The following is a 17,214-nucleotide window of genomic DNA, read 5'->3' as shown; positions in this document are numbered from 1 at the left end:
ATTGATCAATTATTTAGCACACATAATTTTGCATTAAAGAGCCCTTTAAGTTGCCAGTCACTGTTTGTCACCGTTTGCTGGATTCACCATGCAAACATAATTATTGGCAGCACCTGCGTCAGACATCACACCAGACTGAATGTGCAACAACAACATATGACAATATTTCTACATCAGAATCTGTGCTTTGGGGGGTAAAAATTACTATGAGGGAGAGTGACATTTCCTGTTCTCCATCTCATTTGTTAAACCTAAATTGCATGTTGTCATCTGATAATACCTCATCACAGTGGGCAGGGATTTGGATCTTAGAAGCTTCTGTTGCCTGTAAAATAACAAGCAGGGTCTCCCTGACATTTCTTGGGTAAAGGGAAATTATTGGTGTGTTTTAACAGCCTGTGAAACATGAAGGAAAACGATAATTTTCTACAACTTAGATTGAATTACACAGAAATGCAATGTGTTTGTTGGCTGTGTTGATATGTCAGAGTGTTTGGCAATCATAAAACTTTGTTGAACTGCAAAGCAATGAGGCCATGAAAATATGATGCATCTCCTAAAATACTATGTTTATATACAAGAAGCAGGATGGGAAATGCAGAAATATAGATGTAAAATGTGTTTAGTACATTCACAAAGAAACTTTTCTCATCGGTGTATGCTCAGAACTACCCGACAAATCTGCGGATCCTCATGCTAAGAGAATGACTCATGCTCAGCTTTAGACCACTGATTAAACTAATAAGTGGGTGTACTTTACATAAAAGTGGAGCAGCAACAATTGCTGCACACCTACAGAGTGATCTTAGTGTTTTATACAAGAGGTTTGAGCTTTTATCTGCACACTGGTTGGAGTGTTTTTTTTTGTTGTTGTTGTCGTTTTTTTGTCTTTTAATAAAGGCTTTATTAGCAGAGTCCTTCCATCATTTATGTGTGTCCACCCAAATAAGACACACTGTAATATGCATTTGTTCGCACACTTGCTGCATATAATTAGCAATTTATGCAACATATCTCAACATTTCTAATTAGGTCGATCTTTTAAGGCAGTAGTCACTTGACTAACTCTTGACAAAAGTCACGAAACACAAGTCTGACCTTTTAAATAGCATATTAGAGCTTGTGCATATATGTAGACATTTCCTTGCCATTTCCCATCTTTTTCCACAACTTGTCTTTGCAGCCAGAGTCATAATTAGGTTACAAGCAGAAATAAATTAACTTAGTGTACATTTCACTTAGAGCCTGATACTGACATTTTGAAAAGATACGGTGGCTGTGAGTCTGCAGCTGCACATCCGGTACCGGATGGGATCTTTCTTTGTTGGAGCTTGTTTCAGCCTGATATTTAAACCATGACAACAAGCCTCTAAGGAATCAGTGAAATTTTATTAAAACAGTAATTAAACTTTAAAGAAGCAGGGACTTCAAAGGTTACGGATGGCGGTTTTACATTTGTATTCTGTACGTCAAGTATTTGCTCAAAAATAGAAGAGGGTGGCAGACATTGCAAGTTATAATTGCTTGAGACGTACTGTAGGATGAACTTGAAGAAAATGATCTCCCTGTCCTAACTTATACAACGCTATTGGATAAGATTTGAAATCATTCTGGTGTTGGAGTGCATGCCAAGTATCTAAGACTTTTATATTTCTTCATTCATTCTGCACAAGGTCAGCCCTGCTTATGCGTGAGTTAAGCAGAGGAGGATCTTACTCTACATTCTCTCCCTGGTTCACAGCTGTTTCTGACCAGGATCCATTTCAGCCCAGGCTTTCACATGAGTAAGAAAAAAATATAGGAAGGAATGTTTGACCTTTTTTAGTGCACGGTCTGCAAAGTGATATGTGATTCAAATGTGTCAGAAAGATAAAAAAAAAAAAAAAAAAACAGGAGCTGAAACTGAAGGAAGAGAGCAAATTTTGGTCAGGCCGAGGCTGTATTGACAGAAGAGACTACTCTTATCGGAGATATCTTGAATTTTTGGCATATTTAGACCATATCCACCCAGGATATCTTTTTTTGATCAAACAATATGCCAATCAATGTCCAAAAGACTAATATAAATGACATTTTATGCCTTAAATGCCAACTCTCTGGCAGTAAAGTATCTGCTGGGTGCATAAAAAATGCATTTAAAACGATTTGCAGGAAGAAGGAAAGCTCAGGATCAACTAAGAAAAATCTGTCAGGTTGCCATATGGTGAATCAAAAAAATTACCTTGAACAAGCATTTACATATGACTCAAAAGCCAGCAGCAGGAAAGTTCTGGCCCTGAACATATCAAAGTACCTTGTTACCACCTTGTTAAGCAATATAACACAAAATCCTTCAGGGAATTCAAAGGTTTAGTTTGACTGAAATCACACTCAAAGCAAATGATAAATGATTCCTATCTGAATCTTCTCTCACATGTTTCTAAACTTTCAAGTCAGAAATGTCTGATTGGAAGTTCTGATTAGTGTTCAGTGACTGCAGGGTGTGTGATGCCAATTATCCACTGGGTCATTAGTGCTCTAAGTCCCACTGGCAAAAGGGTTTTAAGGAAATCTGCAAGTGTTTTGATCGGAAGTTGCCGAGGCTTTTTTCGCAAAAACACTAAACAAGCGAAGTTCACATTCTCTGCTAGAAAAAGAAAACTATAACAGGAGAGAATTAACTAGAGGAAGTTGAGCTTTGAAAATAGATGATAAACTAAATATCAAAATGTTATAAGAAAGTGGTGTTTGAACCTCAACATGTAACTCAACACATTGTAAAACCTACTTTGTAAAAGTATGATTTCAACAATGAGTGAAACTACTCAAAGGACTTAATTATTTTAGAAGCCCGATTTTTTTTTTTTTTTTTTTGTGCTCGTTTGCTTGGTTGGTAGGCGGCGCAATGTAAAAATCAGCAGGATTCAGCTAAAGTGATAATAGCCCAAATTATGTTTTTTCTCTGAGTCAGCTGATTACAGGAAGTGAGGTGGGAAGTGGAGATTAAAAATAAGTATTCATTACTGATACTGTCATTTATTTTGTTGTTATTTTGTTTCACCTTAGAAATTGCAAAGGATTTGCATAATTACAGTTCTGGAAAAATTAAGTGTAATCTTTTTTTTTCTTTCTTTCTTTTTACAATACCTATATTGTGCATAAAGAAAGAACGGCGAGTCAAGCAGCTCACACAGGCTGAAATGGCCTCTAATTATCGTTTCTCACACAGCTAGTGAGGCAGAGCGAAGAAAACCCTCAATGAGCTTAACAAGTGTAAGATGATTTTTGCTCTTAAAGCATTGCCATTTTTATTCTTCTGAGCAAACATTTAGAAAAAGAAATGTTTTGTGAGTATATCCTAAATGTTAGAATTTTTTACTCTCTCTCTTAAAGTGTTAACACTGCTTTTGAAAGGTTTCCTCCTAAGTAAAGTATTTGCACACTTTATGTATTCTTGTTTGTAAAAGACATTTTAAAAAGGCCCTTTTTTATTCCCCTTGGACATGAATTACAACTTGACATTTCTTGTCTTAGTTCAGTAAGGATGACCACAATTATTTAGATTTGATATTTCTTTTACATTTTCTTTAAATTAAAAAAAATCTGCATGCATTTCCTTAGTAATTTTTTGGTAGAATTGCCTCTTGTACAGCATGACTTTGGATAAATGTTCTGGGTGTCCTCCCACAAACTTCAGCAATTTTCGGAAATTTCTTCTGATAGAACCGCTATCAATGAGTTAATGAGATTGAGATCAGGGCTTTGTGGCGTCCTTAAACCAGTGATGTGGTTTTCTTAAACCACTTTCTAAATAATTTGGTAGAATGCTCAGAGTCATGTCAGTTTCTAAGGCCTGTTTGTGACAAAGCTTTCGTCCTTTGGGCAATGGTTTGAGGTGTTCCTCCGATGTTGTTTCTCAAAGGATATATATTTTTTCTGAAGCATAGCCATTCTTCCAGGAATAAAACATCCACAAAGCATGATACTATCAGCCCTGTACTTCATGGCCAGAATGGTATTCACAGACTTTGGTTTTCTTCCAAATGTGATGACGGTCATTATGGAAAAATACTTCAACTTTACTGTCATCAGATCACAAAATTTGTGTCCAAACGTTACAGTCTTTGTCCTTGAGGGCATTTGGCAATTGTAATCTAATCTTTCTTTTTATGTTGCTTTTGGAGAAATGGCCACTAACCCATGGAGAGGCCCTCTGGCCCTTGTGAGTTCAGGACTCATCTTACTGTGATCATGAACGACTCTTATCAGCTTCAGCCAGCATCTTCACAAAGACTTTTTCCTTTGTTCTGGGGCTGTTGTGTAGATTTCACACCAGAAGACTTTCATCTCTGGGACACAGAGCCCGTTGTCTTTTCGATGAGCAGAATGGCTGGACGTTGCAATGGCGCCTATTGTTAAATAGATAAACAGGGCAATTTAAGGCATCTGAGAATTGTACCCAAATATGACCCAGACTTATATAGGTTGTCAACGCTCTACCGAATATCTTACCGTATTTATTATGTTTCCACGGTGACGCCCAAAGCAGACGTGTTTGAGGCATTGCTTTAAAACAGATCCACTGTTTTACTTTGTCAAATGTATTAGAGGCGTAGTGATTTTAATGCAGGTAAGCTTCTGACTTTAAAGAAAGTCAGACAGTTAACTTGAAGAATCTTTATTTTTCTGGTATTGAGCAAATATATTTACTTGAATAACACTAACTGACCTAAAACAGAAAATGTCTAGTCTGATTCAATGTGACAAGACAAAAAACATGCAGTAAATGCAAATATCTGGTTTCAGCTACTAATGTAAAATTTTTTTAAAAAGTTGCAATTTTTAGCAAAATTTTTTGTCCCCTTTTTCTATCATGAGAGACACTTCGACACCAACAATTTATATTTTCTGACTTTTACTTGCAAGACCTTGTTTTATTTAGTACGTACATAAATTACCTATTTGACCTTGTGCTTTAATGGACATGAAAGATAAACATATTTGTACTTGCGTTATTCATGAGGTCAATCCAGCAGCTTGGACAAGTCAATAAGTCAGTGTTGGAATCAAACCAAGGTGAATGGTGTGATTGACTGCACCGTGTATATGAGGAATCATAAGGCCTTAGGTGTAGACACTTACCTTAGCTGTCTTTTCAGTGGGAGGAAGATATATCCCCAGTTACTTATACCTGTATTACAACACTGCATCATTTGGCGCTTGTCAGTAATATAACTAGCTAAAACACTAGCTGGAGGAAATTCAATCTGCCAAAAAAGGAAGATAAAAATTGAGTGAAATGTTAAATTTAAAATCAGGAGCTGTGCCGTGTCTTATCATATTTCCATCTGGTGTTTGAGACAAGGGTCATTTGACACTCGACACTCCCGTCAGACGATAACAAATATATGTTTCCGTTGAACCTGTTATACATACGCATCAAATTACTTGAGCTTGTGATCATAACAAGAGTCTTAATTATTATTTCAGAAGGTGGGAGGAATAACTTTTTTTTTTAAAGTGTTCTCTATGTCCTGTGTTCCCAATTACTGAGCAATTATTCCTGCGCTAACACACAAAAACACCTCAGAGACCTGCAGGGTTAGAACATTTCCACTTAGTTGGATATATTTTCCGTTATGCAGAAAAGCTCAAGACAGATGTACGCTCTTACTTGCACACTCCCAGTGAGCAAGTAAGAGCAGGTGATGAGTTACTAATGACTCCAGCTGGCCACCAGAGCAAGACACTGTTTCACCATGAAGACAGTTATGTTGTCACTTTTTCTCTCTACATCAGGGTGTCAGACTTTAAACTAAAGTGACAGATCCCTCCTTTGGCTGTTCTCTCCCAGCTAAGGACACTGATGGCTGAATATGGAGGCAGAAAGGTCAGGCCACTAGGCTGGTTGTGCTAATGGACTGCTGACCGGGCACTAAGCCACACTCTCCGGAGAGATTCACAGCCCAGTTCTCACCTCAGCGGTGTGGCTCCCTTGTCCTTTGCATCGCTTCCATCGCCATTTACCAACATTGGTGCTTATTCTCACTTTTGTTTTCTGGCCCTTTGCACGTTGCTCCTTACCCAGTCACTCGCTGTGTAATCTGTTACGCAGGCTGTTCTCCTGGGTGCACAAGAGCTTTAAGTGAAATCTTGATTCAGAACTGTGAGGTTACGGGAGATTTGAAGCTCAACTCTGGATTAAGGGGCGCATGTGAAGGTCCACCTCAAGATGGCAGTGTTCACCGTAGTAGTCTCTACTGCTCTTCTGCTACACATCCTGCCTTTCTCAGCAGCAGAAGAAGCAACACATGCAGAGAGCTGCGGCTTCAGTTGAGAGTTATAGGCACTAAACTGACATTAAGCAACAATCTGAAGGTTGACGACAATAAATCACGGCTGTATCTCAATGGCTTATTCTAATTTATATTTTGTTTTAATTTTGGTTAACTACTGTTATTACTAACATGCCGTTTTATGGGTTAGTCACTAGATACATCCTATGAAACTTGAAAGTCAGTGATTAGGATTGTTTCAAAAGCCAAATCACAACAGTCCGAAATCAGCACAAATTGCGCAACTTATTAACTTATTTAAAAAAAACAAAGAAGAAGTGTAATGTGTCCACAACGCAAAGCGCCTCCATCCAGTGTTGCACACAGCTTTGATGACAGAGGATAACTGTCAAGGTTATTTCTGACGGACAATTGCTGACGGCTGGCTGCGGGGTGCGAAGAGCTGCGCAGCGCAAATATGCACCTCACCGCAAAGATGCTTAGACAACGGATTCTTTGTCTGGAGCACAGTTATAGGAGACTCTCACACAAAGCTTTTCTTCTAAGCTTCAGTTTATTTATTTAAATATTTTGCTGTGCCAAAATTTACGGAGTGCTTTTTTTTAATTAATTTTTTTTTTCCAAAGCGGCTCGCCAATTATTGCAGCCTACCTGACAACAGGCAAACAGGTTGGCATTTGCGCTTCCATGAGTCCCTTTTAAAGGCACTCAGTAAGGTTTGTCTTCATCTAACACATAATATAAAGGCGAAAGAATATCCGCTTTCTTTTCTTTTCTTTTCTTTTTTTATTATTTAGACGTTATCATCAGTAGAACTGCCAGCTTCATCATCCTCGTCGTCATCCTCATCATCAACCCCCTCCAGCCTCCGGGTTTTGGTTAAGCGTCTCCCTGCAGCCTGCAGCATCCTCTCCGAGCGACTCGTCGCCGACGACCCTCCGGACCGATTTAAGTGACGTGACTGCGGACCAATCCTGCCGCGGCTCTGGGTTGACAACGCAGCTGAAAGAGATGGGCGGTGTCCAATGACGAGGGTCGGCGGGGTTGGAGAGGGAGGGGGGGGGAGCATTGGAGTGGTATACTTCACCACCCCTCCTATGGGTTTACAAAGAGTTAGTGCAAGATATTCTGCTCTGGGAGTGAGACTGCGAGGATAAGCGGCAGTGCGCTCTCGGAGTATCGGTGTTTAACACAGTAGAGGCTTTTTGTGTTGCTTGACATCTCCGAGTGGGATTGAATCTCAGATTTTGCACCTCTGCTTTTTTTATATATATAAAAAACATCTACATATATTTTTGTCTTTTGCTGTTTTGTGCAAACATTTGTGCAATTACTAATGGAGCTGCGTGAAGTTGAATCATGACGGGACACGAGTGTCTCCTCCTGCGTTCACCTCAACGGCACCTTCACCTTCACAGGTAGCCGGGTATAAGCAAAGTGTGTGTGTGTGAAAGCCGGGTTTCTCGGGACGTGTACGGGAGATCACCATTGATTATTATTTTTTTTCTTTCTGGATCTCTACTTGTGAAAGGCATCACAAAACATTGATCACCTTGCTGGGTATGCCGGGGGACCGACGCTGATCACCGCAATCCTCGCAGGTCTCGCCGTCATCCCCTGTCCATTCCTGAAGTTAAATTGGGAGAAAGGAACTGCGACACTCGCTATGCAGCCTCACATTAACCCCAGTTTTTGCGCTTTGCAGCTTTTACATCAAACCTATTCATCTGTCTGATCACTCCGACAGGGGCTTTTTTCTCCCTCTCTCTCTCTTTTCTGGAACAAAACGCCACAGAGGCAGAGAGGGATCTCTGTACCTGAATAAACTCGCATACGGCATCAAGGGATGAGAAGACTATGAGCTGACACACTCCAATTTTTCTTCTTTGCTGCAACGGATTTGGGGTATGTATGTAGGATAAGAACAGGTCTCAGATGCCCGCTGAATGCAACATCTGACTAAGCTTACTTCGTAGGCTTCATTCATGCTCATTCATTCGTTTAGGAGCCCCCACACAGCTTAAGCTCTTTAACTTTGCCAATTTAAGTGAGAAATTATTAAGACTGTGTAATGTGTTGTGAAGTTTTCCAGCCTTCGGGGTGAAAGATTCTTGGTGAGCATAAAATTAGGAGGAATTGCAAAAGGGGGGGAAAAAACAGATACTGCTGCAGTTTAGAATTTGCTGATTTTTGTGAATATTGGAATTATATTTTGCAGAACTTTTGCAGTTGAATGTAATGTTACGCACTCAGAAAAGACAACAGTGAGGAAAGCAATTTTATTTTAGAAAAGTGGTTGTAGAATAAACGTCATTACTGTGCATGCAAAAGAAAGTTAACTGAAGAGAAACTCTCTCGTGTATTCATAGGTATTTTCTTGGAAGATTACTGTCATCGTGGTCATCACTGCACAGAAGTGAATAATTAAACTACAAAGCCTGAAGAGAAATTAACATTGCTATGGATCTGAAAGACTATTACCTGTTGGCTGCTCTGCTTGCCTGCATATGGCTTGATCCTTCAATAGCTCAAGAATTAATTTATCCCATCAGGGAGGAGTTGCAAGAAAATGTCCTTATTGGAAATATACCAAAGGACTTAAACATTTCCCATACAAATGCTGCCACTGGAGCAAGTGCAAATCTCGTGTACCGGCTGGTCTCCAAAGCTGGAGACAACCCACTGGTCCGTGTTCTGAGCAGTACTGGAGAGATATTCACAACATCAAACCGAATTGACAGAGAGAAGTTGTGCCCTGGTCCCTCATTTGAGGACAGCGAGTGCTCCTTTGAAATTGAAGTGGTTATCCTGCCTAATGATTATTTCAGGCTGATTAAGATAAAAATAATCGTCAAAGACACAAATGATAATGCCCCCATGTTCCCGTCCCCTGTGATCAACATCTCTATCCCAGAGAACACTCTCATTAACAGCCGCTTTGCTATTCCTTCTGCCACTGACCCAGACACTGGCCCCAACAGTGTCCACAAATACGAGCTGATCAATGGGCAAAGTGCCTTCGGTTTAGACATTGTGGAGACGCCTGAGGGGGAGAAGTGGCCCCAGCTTATTGTGCAGCAGAATCTTGACCGGGAACAGAAGGATACTTATGTGATGAAGATTAAAGTGGAGGATGGTGGCAGTCCACAGAAATCCAGCACTGCCATTCTTCAGGTGACTGTAACAGATGTCAATGATAACAAGCCAGTGTTCAAAGAGAGTCAGATAGAGGTGCATATACCCGAGAACTCCCCTATAGGCACATCTGTGGTGCAACTCCAGGCTACGGATGCAGACATTGGGGCAAATGCAGACATACATTATGTATTTGGAACTCAAGTGTCTCCTGCGACTAAAAGACTTTTTGCATTAAATACAACATCTGGCATAATTACAGTACAGAGACCTTTGGACCGGGAGGAAACTGCTATTCACAAGCTTTCTGTTTTAGCCAGTGATGGCAGCTCAAGTCCAGCCAGAGCTACAGTTACTATAAATGTGACTGATGTTAATGACAATCCTCCTAATATAGACCTGAGATACATAATCAGTCCCATTAATGGGACTGTTTTCCTCTCAGAAAAGGATCCCATCAATACTAAGATCGCTCTCATCACAGTTTCAGACAGAGACACTGACATAAATGGCAAGGTCATTTGTTTTATAGAGAAGGATGTACCTTTCCACCTGAAAGCTGTGTATGACAACCAGTATCTGCTGGAAACATCTGCTCTGCTTGACTACGAGGGGACAAAGGAATACAACTTTAAAATTGTCGCTTCAGATTCTGGAAAACCGAGTTTGAATCAGACGGCCTTGGTGAGAGTGAGGCTGGAGGATGAGAATGACAACCCACCTATTTTTACTCAGCCAGTCATCGAGCTGCCCGTCATGGAAAACAACAAGCGCGACCTGTTCCTCACCACCCTTACCGCTACAGATGAGGACAGTGGGAAGAATGCAGAGATAGTGTATCAGTTGGGACCGAATGCATCATTTTTTGATCTGGACCGTAAAACTGGGGTCCTGACTGCATCTAGGGTTTTTGATAGGGAGGATCAGGACAGATTCCTCTTCACCGTAACGGCAAGAGATAACGGAACTCCCCCTTTGCAAACACAGGCAACTGTTATTGTGACTGTGCTGGATGAAAATGATAACAATCCTAAGTTCACACATAACCACTTTCAGTTCTTTGTGTCAGAGAATCTGCCTAAATACAGCACTGTGGGGGTGATAACTGTGACAGACTCAGATGCAGGAGAAAATGCTGCTGTCTCTCTTTCTATTCTGAATGACAATGAGAACTTTATACTAGATCCATACTCTGGGGTGATAAAATCTAATGTGTCTTTTGACAGGGAGCAACAGAGCTCCTATACTTTTGATGTTAAGGCTGTGGACAGTGGCAGGCCTCCTTGCTCCTCAGTCGCAAAGGTGACCATCAATGTCATTGATGTTAACGACAACACGCCAATTGTCATCTATCCACCCTCTAACACCTCTTTCAAGCTTGTCCCTCTGTCCTCTATCCCGGGATCTGTGGTAGCTGAGGTGTTTGCTGTTGATGGTGACACAGGGATGAATGCGGAACTGAAATACACTATTGTGAGCGGGAATAACAAGGGTTTATTCAGAATCGACCCTGTCACTGGAAACATTACACTGGAAGAAAAGCCTGCAATAACTGACATAGGCTTACACAGATTAGTGGTCAATATTAGTGACCTAGGATATCCCAAATCACTCCACACTCTGGTGCTTGTATTTTTGTATGTCAATGACACTGTGGGCAACGCAACACTCATTTATGATCTCATCCGGCGCACCATGGAGACCCCGATAGACAGAAACATTGGTGAAAGTAGCGAAACGTATCAAAATGGTGACTATTTAACCATAATGATAGCCTTTGTCACTGGCGCATTGGTGGTGATCATTGTCATCTTTGTGACTGTGCTGCTGCGCTGTCGCCATGCATCCAGATTTAAAGCCGCACAGAGAAAAAAGCAAGGGGCTGAGTGGATGTCACCCAACACAGAAAACAAGCAGAACAAAAAGAAAAAGCGCAAGAAAAGAAAGTCCCCAAAAAGCTCTTTGCTCAACTTTGTCACCATCGAGGGGAACAAACCAGATGATCCTGCCCATGAACCAATTAACGGAACCATCAGTCTGCCCACTGAGCTGGAAGAACAAGGGATTGGACGCTTTGATTGGAATGCCACACCTACTACCACCTTCAAACCAAGCAGTCCCGACTTGGCTCGGCACTACAAGTCAGCCTCACCGCAGTCGGCCTTTCACCTTAAGGCCGACACACCTGTCTCAGTCAAGAAACATCACGTGATCCAGGAACTCCCATTGGATAACACATTTGTTGGGGGCTGTGACACCCTTTCCAAGAGATCCTCCACGAGCTCCGACCACTTCAGTGCCTCAGAGAGCAGCTCCCAAGGAGGGTTCAAAACGAAGGGGCCCATGCACACCAGACAGCAGGTAAAGGAGCACTTTTACTGGTCTATAAGTACTGCCTATAACTGCCCTGTTCCACAGTGCTGAAGTGCCAGTCTAGATTAGGGACCCACTATTGGGTAGTCTGAAGAAAGAGGAAAAACAGTACTGGAGAGTTATAACTACAACAAATTCCTCTGTGTCTCAACCTAAATTAAAAAATGAAACAAGGAAAGAGAGAAAGAAAGACCACCTCCTAATTAATGGAGTTGATCATGGACTCAGAATTGTAATTTGGGGATGATAATTATCAACATGTTTTAATATTAAAACTACTGAATTAATATTTAAGAAAATGCAAGTGGGTAAGCAGTTTTCTTGCCTTACGTTTTTTCTTCAGCACCCAGTTTAGAAAGCTGGCAAACTGTATCTACACAACAATAATTGTGATTCACCGTTCTTTGTGAAAGAAACATTTTTTTCTTGCCTATCTACTCAGATAACGGTCATCATCACAGCAAAAAATGCTGCCAACTTGAAAAAAAGCAGACTTTTCACCTCTCTTCTCATAACAGTGTTTTCATGTTTTTCGTTTGTTTCTTTATTTTGATGTGTATTGTAATATCACTAAAGATTTTGTAACCTTTTCAACACCTGCTGCTGCAACAATAGTCAATAATTAGACTGCTACAGTGGTATTGTGAATGTCACTGTAAGCTTTGCCTCATCATCTGCTTGAATTAAATGCCTCCTCTCAAATCACACTAGCGAACTGAGTAAAGCTCGTCTGGAACTTGATACACATCCAATTCAAAAAGGATTAGCCAATAATGAGCCTCAAATTTCAACGTAATCCATGCTGCTTTTTATCAAAGCCTTATTAATTTTTCTGCTAATAAAGCAGCACTACACAACACACAGTTCTAATCTAATGGAACACACATGGACAAAAACAGGAGAGAGAGAGAAACCGCAGGGAGAGAAGTGGAAGGCTGTGAGATCAGAGTCTGTAGGTCAGGCTCGACATGTGGTGGTACTGAACCTTTAGGTGGCACTGTTGCGCTACATGGCACAACCTGGCACTATGCCAACTTGCAGTGGAATGCAAGAGAGGACAAGACAGGAATGAAAACGATGTTAGAGTTCTTAGTGAAATACTCTCACCTAATGATGCAGAGGCTGCACAGGGGAAGATTGATAATGGCAGTTGTAGATCTGAGTGATAAGGTATATCCGGAGGAGAGAGTGGAATTACAGCAATGACACTGTTCAACTCCTGTGGATGCATACCTTCGGGTCACTGCATCTGGGATGCATTTAACGTGCTTCTGTGTGAGAGGTAGCAGTCAAAAGAGGCATTCATTGTGGCGTCACTCACCAGTTGACGGTGGTGTGCAGTTGGCGATGTGAGAGAGATGCGAGAAGAGACGATAAAATAGGTAAGGATGGTTGCACTTGGGGGAGTAGTTGAGGGTTAGGGTACTCTATTCCAGCCCTAGAAGATGACATATGAGATATGACACTATACTGTAAGCACAACTTCATTGATCTGCTCAGTCATCCCACAATTCCACACAAGATTTACTGCGATCAATAATTCTAACAAATGATTCAAAGAAGCACACAAACAGAGCAAATGTGTTCTCTATAGTGCCACTTACAATGTACCTTTTTGTTCACTGAGCTTCATGAAGTTTGATTCATGCCTTTAGAAGTACTTGTGTACGACATAAATGGAACCTTTACAAACAACATAAATGGATCCCGTACAAATCTTTACGCAGTTCAGTCGCCAATCAATCTTACTTCTATGCTAACACCAATTGTAACAGTTTGAACTTGGTGATACAGTCTGATTGTTTTATTGCCTGTGGAAATTACAGTGATGGCCAATAACGTGAAAGAGGCTATGCATAATTCCACATTCCAGATTAATTCATACATGACCTAATGTTGTGAAATAACTTTAAAAAAAATGAACTGATCATCTAATGGATAACATCAAAATGTAAAATTTTCAGTGCTTTCTCTAAATCTTTTCAGTTTCAGCTACATCAAACATTAATTGTGGTCTTGTTTTAATAAGCTCAGTCAATGTAAAGACATTCTTTTTTCAACATGGAATTGTTGATATGACAAAACATATCATAGTTTTCTTTTTCTAAAGTCATGAGTGCAGTTTTATCTCGGCGGTAAATGTAACTATTTAAGATAAAAAATAGAGGAATTGCCTCAAAATAATACAAAAAAAGTAAAGAGATTTTATTCTGTGCTATTAGGGCAAAATATGACAAGAATAGCAGAAATGTAATACTTAAGATTTGAAGTACACAGTGCCAGACTGTTTAACCAAATTCAAATGTTGTATTTCAATTTAAAAGAATCTAATAAAGCACACTCGAGTGTAGTGCATGGTTGCTGTATAAAGATTTAACATTGTATATAATTACAGCTGTCACGTAGACAAAAAAAAAATTATCTCTAATTTGGGCTTAAATTAATCTAAAATTTTATGTTGTTAGATTAATGATTTAGTCCATTTGAAAAACAAGTCACAAATGTAAAAAAGGATTTTTGAAAATAAAGTAAAGTTCTAACAACACTTAACCTAAAAACCCACAATGCTGTATCATTTTGTTTTGTAAAGGTCAACAAATTTGCCCAGCAAGAAGTTCTCAAGAAACAACTGATCTGCTCAGATCACAGAGATCTTCATTTTTTTACATTTAAGCATCAGAGTAAATGTGGAAAACATTTAAACAGTTTGCGAAGACCCAATTTTCACAAACAATTGCAGTTTCATTTATTTTCTTGTTCAGTTAAATATTACCAAAATTGTCAGCAGTGCCAAAATCGTAAGGGGTCACGGATAATTTAATCATATTTTCACTTTGGCAGATTGTCAACATGTTCAAATCCTTCACAATCTAATACTGTCATGTCTCATTCTTTTCTTTTTTTTTTTTTTATCAAGTGTTGCGTGACATTATTTAAAAAATCCAGTGCAGACTCAAAGCCACTGTAGGGTCTTTTCTGAGGGATATGGGAACAAATGGTCCTAGTTGAGTTATCTATTTAAAAGCTTCCCAAAAACATTTTCTTGTCTTCTATTTCTCTTTGATTTGTTGGATTCAGGTCAATATTTTTCAGCTATGTATATATATATATATATATATATATATATATATATATATATATAATATATATATATATATATATATATATATATATATATATATATATATATATATATATAAATTCTTATCTTGTCTTATCTTATTTTGTACACTCCCAACCGTCTGTACTGATATTTGTATGTCATTACCACACACAATTGCCACGCAGAGTGCATTGCATTCATTTCTGACATTTCTATCAGCATATTGAATAAAAAAACAGAAAGAAGATTAGCACAGTGTTTCTTTAAAAGCAAGAATGAAAATAACACCAATTACTTTTGAGTGAAACCTTAAGCAGACAGTAAATCCAGAAAGCAATATCATCGGATTATCATATCATATTCCATGCAGAGTAACTTGGCTTTAGGGGGGGAAAAGCAGATAAGAATGGCAATATTAAAGATTTCTTATATACAAATAGATAATAAAGTGTGTCAATATGTCTTAAAGTTATTACTAGTTACTTTTTTGGTTGAAAAATTGAAGTTGATGTAATATACTGAAATTGAAGTCAGTGGGGTGCAATCTGTTTCATTCTATCCATCACAGAGGTGAAAGATAGAATGATGAAATTTAGCATTTACTTTTCTTTAACAAACTAACAACAAACATCCATTGTCATCTGAAGTTAACAGAAAATAACCTTTTCCCTAGAAATTAAAAAGCAATTTTCTTTCAGTTTTCAACAGTCACTTCTGTGCAGCATCAGTGCCAATCAATAACAATGAAAACTGATAGGAAAAAAAAGGAGCAGGGATAAAAGACATGGAAAGCAACAGTAAATCCTGACCTTCATTTCTTGGAGCATAGAGCATGGAGCATGTAGGGAATCATAATACCAGACATTTACAATTGTGCTATAACAGACAAATGCCTTGTGGTATACCATGCCCAAACTCTATTGATAGCAGTGGAAGCAATCTTGGCCTACCCATTCTTTTTTCTTGGTTATTATTTACCCTCTAGGGACACACATTAGTGTAAACAGCACTGGAGTAAAAAAAAAAAAAGGAAGCTTTAAAAAACTGTCCTAGTTTCACAAGGCATCACAAGCATCTGAGAAACCAAATATAATCATCACCATCAGTCTTCCTCTCATCCTGTCAGTAGTCTTAGGCGTAGCTATGGTTCACTATCATAGCATGAGCCCAGTGGCTATGCATTAACTATGTGCTCTGCATCAGATCCCAGGGCTCATGCAATCATAGTTGAGTGGGGGTTGCAGGGTTTGGAAGTAACATTGTAAAAATTTGAAATCAAATAGATACATGTGTAGATTTTCACAAACACCAAACACGTTTTATCTCCTCTGCTTTTTGCAGAATGAGATTTGTGTGAGGAGACAAAAATAATTGGCAGCTATTACTTTGTCCTTAAAATCCATGTGTTAAGGTCTTTATTTTTTTAAGAGTGTGTTTAATTTCTGCCACACGGCAGAGAAGAGGTAGTGCTTGACTTTCATTTTACTTGTACTTCTGCGACGTATTTCTTTACATCACAAATCATGCCTTAGCTTTGGGGACAGAGACCATAGCATCTCTCTTTTTAGGAATTAAAAAGAGAGACTCTTTCTCTTTTTAATTTTGGAATTACGAAGAGAGACACTCTTTTTAATTCCAAAAAAGTACAATTCTCCTGACTTGCCAGGGCTTGTGTATCAACCTTTGTTCTATTGCGACCAAAAGCAGATGTATGTTGGAGTGTAAGTAACAAATAATGAGCTGGCTATTAACTTTTATACTTGATGAAGTACACAGATTAAAGCATGGAGTGTTATAAAAACCTGCAAGAGAGAAACATGACTGCTTAGCTCAGTAATTCCTCCGTTGTCTTGTCGGTACATTTAATGAATGGACATTCAATGCAAACAGGAGTTTATACAGACCATTGTAATTATGGAGCCTTGGGGGAGTCGTCCTTCTTGTGCAGGTTCATTTGCCACATTAATAAGGGGATTAGTAGTATGTACGGGGGCTGATGGCAGCAGGAGAAGTTTGAGAAGATTAATGAACTATGACAATGTTGCACCTGAGGGGAAAAGTCTGTTGCTATATCTTCTGGGTTGTGCTGACACAGAGTTTGGTGGTGGAAGACGGAGAGAGGCCAGTGATTGTTGTCGACTGTGATCATACATCCTTCTCCCCAGCTATCCCGTCACTTAATCAGGATACTCTGTTTGTGATCTCTAACGCTTTACTTGCCCCTGATACTTCTGATTAATGACGTTCCATTGGGTTTCAAACCTTGAAAACAACAGTCCACGTGTAAAATTCCAGGTGTTTTCGTGGATATGAATTAGTAATAACACC

The 17,214-nt window shown here is 39.3% G+C and overlaps 1 protein-coding gene across 4 annotated transcripts in view; it reads left to right on the top strand.

Moving 5' to 3' along the window:
* Positions 1–7,414: 7,414 nt before the first annotated feature.
* The window catches only part of LOC129369460 (protocadherin-9), a 184,834-nt gene continuing 175,034 nt past the window's right edge, over positions 7,415–17,214 (top strand). For 3 of the 4 annotated variants that reach the window (XM_055044865.1, XM_055044863.1, XM_055044864.1), the window contains exons 1-2: positions 7,415–8,180; positions 8,645–11,771. In XM_055044865.1, coding sequence (XP_054900840.1) covers positions 8,736–11,771 — 3,036 coding nt within the window. In that variant the 5' untranslated portion in view covers positions 7,415–8,180; positions 8,645–8,735. The remainder of the gene's footprint in view (positions 8,181–8,644; positions 11,772–17,214) is intronic. The other variant, XM_055044862.1, reaches the window with a different exon arrangement.

The sequence above is a fragment of the Poeciliopsis prolifica genome, unplaced genomic scaffold (assembly GCF_027474105.1).
Source record: "Poeciliopsis prolifica strain line A6 unplaced genomic scaffold, Auburn_PproV2 SCAFFOLD021, whole genome shotgun sequence".
NCBI lineage: Eukaryota > Metazoa > Chordata > Actinopteri > Cyprinodontiformes > Poeciliidae > Poeciliopsis > Poeciliopsis prolifica.
This window is presented reverse-complemented; position numbering and strand designations above follow the sequence as displayed.